The following is a 5,330-nucleotide window of genomic DNA, read 5'->3' on the forward strand; positions in this document are numbered from 1 at the left end:
AGGAAACGGCGGTTTCTGTTTCAGTCAGTTATGTTGAGATGTTGGTAGCTCTAGAAAAAAATCTGGAGGGGACTGCCCAAATATAAAAGCTGAGGAGTAAGGCAGTGGCGGAAGGCAATTACCCTTTTAAAATCAAAGGTCTGTATCTTGGATGTTTGAGGTGTTTAGTGCTATAGTATATACTTCCCCAAAACGTCTGGAGTGCTTAAAATGTGAAGATATAATAAGATGCAACTATAGAAGGGTGGAATATTCTGTTCAGCTGATATTTCATACACGAAGTGTAATGAACCTGAAAAGATTAATAATTATAATGTCTTTATTTCTAGGAATGTTTAGTAGCAGTACTCCAAGAGATGCGTAGAAAGTTAAGCAACAGCAGTAATTGTTGAAAGGTGCTATTCTGTAGCACCAAAATACCTAAGGAGATATGGTCACATTGCAGCTCTCTTTATATGATTAGCTTAATGGAAAGTGTAAAATGATTGAAAGTTAGTAAATTCTGCAAAACAGAAAATAAAAATTTTTTTAAAGCTCTGAGTTTTTTTTTCTACTCTTAGTGTGCAAGATGGACTGGCTGCTGACTTCAGAGCATTAACGAAGACTCTCTATGATTTGAATAAAGCTCTGGGAAGTAATATAGTTCGTGGGGGTCCTCTGAAAGAGCTAGTGATAGAAGATTTTGATGAAGAACAGATTTGGCAACAACTAGAGCTCCAGAACAATGCAGTTCTTGATTTCTTCAAGAAATCCATTGCAAGGGATGCCAAGGATGAAGGTCTTTGCCTTCTCTCAGATCAGGAAGAGGGTGGCTCTGATACAGAGACCAGCAGTGACAAGGAATTGGAAGACAACGTAATGGAAGCAGAAACTGAACAGAAGAATGTTTATATGAAAGACAAAACTAAAGAAAAGCAAAGTAAACTCAGAGAAAGCATAATGCAGAAATACAGTGATGAGGATTCTGATATTGACTTTGATATTGAAGCACTGGAGCAACAAACTAAAACAGCCAAGGAAACCAGATCCAAAAAAATGGAAAGAAAATCTATAGTGGACGACAAGTTTTTCAAGCTGGCTGAGATGGAAGCTTTTTTAGAACAAGCAGAGCAGGAAAAGAGGGAGGAGGAAGAAGATATTAATTATTTTGAAGACATCGTATCAGATGATGAGGAAGAAGAGCCTGAAGAAGCTAAAGCCAAAGTAAGAATATCAGGAAATTAATTTTCTGATCTCTCTTTTCCTTTTAATCAAGATCTGATGTCCATTAGGGTGACTATAAATTGTTGAACTCTGAGTAGAAACTACTAAGTTAAATTTGATGATACAAGTAATGATTGCTTCTGAAGCTTTACTTTAGTAATATATTTGACATGAATATCTGGTAACAAAATGTCCTAGTTTAGAAGAACATACAATCCTGCTATTGCAGTCTCTCTTTAGATGGGTCTTGGGTTTTTTTGCATGAATAAAGGAAGAGTATGTCACAAGAAATAAGGGACCTTGCAGAACTGCAGAATAGGTGACCCAGCAAGTGAAGAAGATCTGTCACTCAGCATTGACATTTGGCAATTAGAGATCACTAAGGTGATCGATGCAGAGCAAAGGGCTTTTGGCAACTTCTTTTTCCAGGGATGTGGCTTTGTAACTCTGATTTAGCTTAAGTTGTTGAGTACTTGTTTAAAAAAATAAACCTTTTACTATTTAATATTACCAAAGATTCTCGCTAGCAAGTAAGAACTATGACCGGGGTATAAAGGAACACGTACGCATTCCAGCGAGTAATCAGCAAAATCTACTGCTCTTTGATTTCTGTATGTGTTGAAATTGGAAATTAATTTAAGTGGTAGAATACTTTAAATACTTGTAAAAGAGATTAATTTTACCAAGATGCCTTACCACAGGTTAATGCTTTACTAAACTGAATTACTCTTACACAAGTAGTGCTGTTCCCCAGGTGCTAAAGACTTTAAAAGACAGGATACCCTTAGACTTCTGCCAGTCTTAACAGTTTTGGTTTGGTTTGTTTTTCAGTTTGTTTTTTTTTTTTTTTTCCCCTCTCCTCTTCTTAGCCAATTAAAAGTTCTAGAAACTTGAAATACAAAGACTTCTTTGATCCAGTCGATGACAATGATGATTTAGTAGCTGATGATGTTGAAGATGATCAGGAAGAGGAAGCAGACAGTGCTATTGAAGAGCAGAATGAAGAAAGCATGTCTGAGTAAGTATATGCATTATTTGCACTTAAAAATGTCCTTGTAATTTTACACTGAAGTGAAGTAGGAAAAAAAAAGTATAAATTCCAGGCTCACTTTGGTCATGGTTTGCCATGCTCTGTTATCTTGTATGTTCATGGTTTGCGTTGTCATCTAATTTAAAAAGTAGTTCATTTACTTATCTTCTGAGTATTGTCTCTTGATATTTATTTGAATAAATCAGTTAATAGCTGTAACTTCAGTTTTTGAAAGTTATTTTTAATATGTAGAAGTTTCCCTGTATTTAGGTTTCAATGAAAACCTATTGTATTTTTTAACTGTGGGTTAGTTGTAATAGGTAAACATCTAATGGCTGAAATATCTTAATGTAAAAAATTATGGAGGTTTTCCAACCTTTATTTTGTATTAAATTTTAATATTACAGGGTTGAGGATATGAATGAAATGATGATGGAGAGTATGAGAAGTAAAGAAGCGTCTAAAAAAGTTACTTTCAGTTTGCCAGATGACAGTGAAACAGAAGAGGTTACTGATATGCAATTAGAGAAGGGCATCGATCACAGTGAAATAAAGTCTTCTTTTCAGAAGAGACAGGAAAAGGTAATTGTTTATTTTGCTAATACTTTGAAACAGTGGCCAATTTTTTTTTAATCTATTGATTGTGTAATTTGTTCAGAATGTGGCAAATATGAAGAGGCTGTTTACGAATTCAGAAAAAACAAGTGGCTTATCTACATCAGATATATATGCAATCATACATTCCCTCATCTTTATGTGAGGAGGAGTTAGAAGTCCCTGGAATAACTATTAATTTCTTGCCTTAAGTTTACTTGTGAGATCTAGGTTTTAAACTTCTTAAGAAATTGTGTTTTTCAGATGAGCAAAAAAATAAAAAGTTTAGAGGAAGAGTTGCTAGAGGAGAAACCGTGGCAGCTTAAAGGAGAAGTGACTGGGCAGAAACGACCTGAGAACAGCCTCTTGGAGGAAACAGTACTTTTTGACCATGCAGTCCGAATGGGTAAGTAGCGAGAGAGGGCTTTCCTGAAAGCATGTTACCTACTATGTTGACTTTTCTTCCTGTTGCCCTTGCTGAAAACACCCATGATTTAAGAGCAGGGTAACAAAACACTAAATTAAACCTCTTGGTGTGTTTTTGAGTTGTGCATTTTCATGGTGGAAACTACAGGAAGCTATAATCTTCTTTGTTCATTTTTAACTTGACTGAAAGTTCATTAATTTGGTGGCAGATTTAGTCATTTACAAACCTTACATAATACGATTAGTCTCCTCAAGATAGAGGAAAACATTATTAACTTACTTTGCCTTCAATTATTACATTTTTGTGAAGGCTTTACTTTCTGTTGTTTATTCCTCATAGAACAAAAAGCATTTCTTGATGGAGAAACACTAATGTTAAAATTCTTCTTTTTCTTCTCTCAGCACCTGTGATCACAGAAGAAACTACTTTTCAGCTTGAAGATGTCATTAAACAGAGAATATTGGATGAGGTTAATATTAATCTTACTTGTTCCTCCCGATTTTGTTCATAGACTTGATTCACAGGGAACATTCCAAGGATGAGTTTGAAGATCTTAAAATGTTAGGTCTAGAGTTATCTTAATTAATTTCTGCAATTGACTGTTTTATTCTTTTGCCTTGATGAATGTGTCTTTAGATTTCTAAGGAGCTCTGTTTTTACTTGCCTGTTATATGTTAGATTTTGGTATGCTTCAAAAAAATGACTGTTTACAGATAAAACTATAAGGAATTTATTTGGGATATAATGCCAGTCTATAAATTTTGTCTATCACTGGAACTGTAGTGCTCTGAGTAGTCTGAATACTGACCAAAACTCAGTTGTTTACTTCATTTTTCTTAAAAGCCAGTGATAGAAGGTTTGTATCCCACAGCTTATTGAGGCTTATTGTTAGCTGAATAAGAAAACCTAGTACATATGGGGGAGAGTACTTAAGTACTTAAGAAAATTACACATTTGTTATTTGTTATACAATATTTGCCTTGATCCACTAAGAATAAGCACACAAGCTAGAGCTGTAAGTTTTTTTGACTTTTTTTTTTAAATGAAAGTGTGAAACTTAATGAGTTCCTGGGAAGCTGCGTGCATAAACTAGTTAATGTGTCATATAAGTAATATCAAAAATGTTCTAAATATGCTGTGCACCTGATATTGAACTGTAGTTGCATTTGGTCATTAATTTATGACTTTCTCAGGCATGGGATGATGTAGTACCAAAAGAAAAACCAAAGGAGGAGGCTTTTGAGTACAAGAAACGTATCACTTTGGATCATGAAAAGAGTAAACTGAGTCTTGCTGAGATATATGAACAAGAATACATGAAACTTCACCAGGTAATGTAAGCAATGCCTTTCCTTTTGGTTTAAAGTTCACACCACATAATCTTATATGTTCATTTGTACACTGCTAGCTCTGCTTTCAGCTTTGTGGAAGTACTTCAGTCTTTCTCTGAGTGTTCACCAGTGAAATGGTTCTGAATTATATGTTGTGGTGTTACAGTCTTGCTAAAGTAAAATGGCTTTATGAATGGTGTTGCAGTAACATTGCATTATTACCGCAGCAAAAGATTGAAGAGGAAGAAAATCCTGAACACAAAGAAATTCAAGAAATGATGGATTCACTCTTCCTGAAGCTGGATGCGCTTTGTAACTTCCACTTCACACCCAAACCAGTAAGTACATAAGTTTCATAAAGTTGGAGTTTCTTTCCCCCTTGTTTGAAACTGGATACTTTAAAATATATTTTGGAAATGGAAAGTAAAGTAAACATTAAGTGTTATTGAACCTGTTCTTGTTTCATGTTAAATGCACTATAATTGCCTTTAAACGAAACCAAATATTTACTATCTTCAGTTAGCCGTAAGCTGCTGTGAGATGGTGTCCTGGTTTCAGCTGGGGTAGAATTAATTTTCTGCTTAGTAGCTGGTACAGTGTTTTTTGGACTTAGTACGAGAATAATTTTGATAACATGCTGATGTTATAGTTGTTGCTAAGTAGCGCTTATCCTAAGTTAAGGATTCTTCAGTTCCCCATGCGCTGCCAGCGAGGAGGTGCACAAGAGGCTGGGAGGGAGCACAGC

At 35.1% G+C, this 5,330-nt stretch overlaps 1 protein-coding gene across 1 annotated transcript in view; it reads left to right on the forward strand.

Moving 5' to 3' along the window:
• The window catches only part of MPHOSPH10 (M-phase phosphoprotein 10 (U3 small nucleolar ribonucleoprotein)), a gene marked incomplete at both ends in the record, with an annotated part of 5,122 nt that extends 199 nt beyond the window's left edge, over window positions 1-4,923 (forward strand). Inside the window, 7 exons of the mRNA XM_009710529.1 lie at window positions 561-1,203; window positions 2,073-2,221; window positions 2,641-2,815; window positions 3,092-3,233; window positions 3,656-3,723; window positions 4,448-4,585; window positions 4,813-4,923. Coding sequence (XP_009708831.1) covers window positions 561-1,203; window positions 2,073-2,221; window positions 2,641-2,815; window positions 3,092-3,233; window positions 3,656-3,723; window positions 4,448-4,585; window positions 4,813-4,923 — 1,426 coding nt within the window. The remainder of the gene's footprint in view (window positions 1-560; window positions 1,204-2,072; window positions 2,222-2,640; window positions 2,816-3,091; window positions 3,234-3,655; window positions 3,724-4,447; window positions 4,586-4,812) is intronic.
• Between the last annotated feature and the right edge of the window lie 407 nt (window positions 4,924-5,330).

Source organism: Cariama cristata, unplaced genomic scaffold (genome assembly GCF_000690535.1).
Source record: "Cariama cristata isolate BGI_N322 unplaced genomic scaffold, ASM69053v1 scaffold37591, whole genome shotgun sequence".
Classification (NCBI taxonomy): domain Eukaryota; kingdom Metazoa; phylum Chordata; class Aves; order Cariamiformes; family Cariamidae; genus Cariama; species Cariama cristata.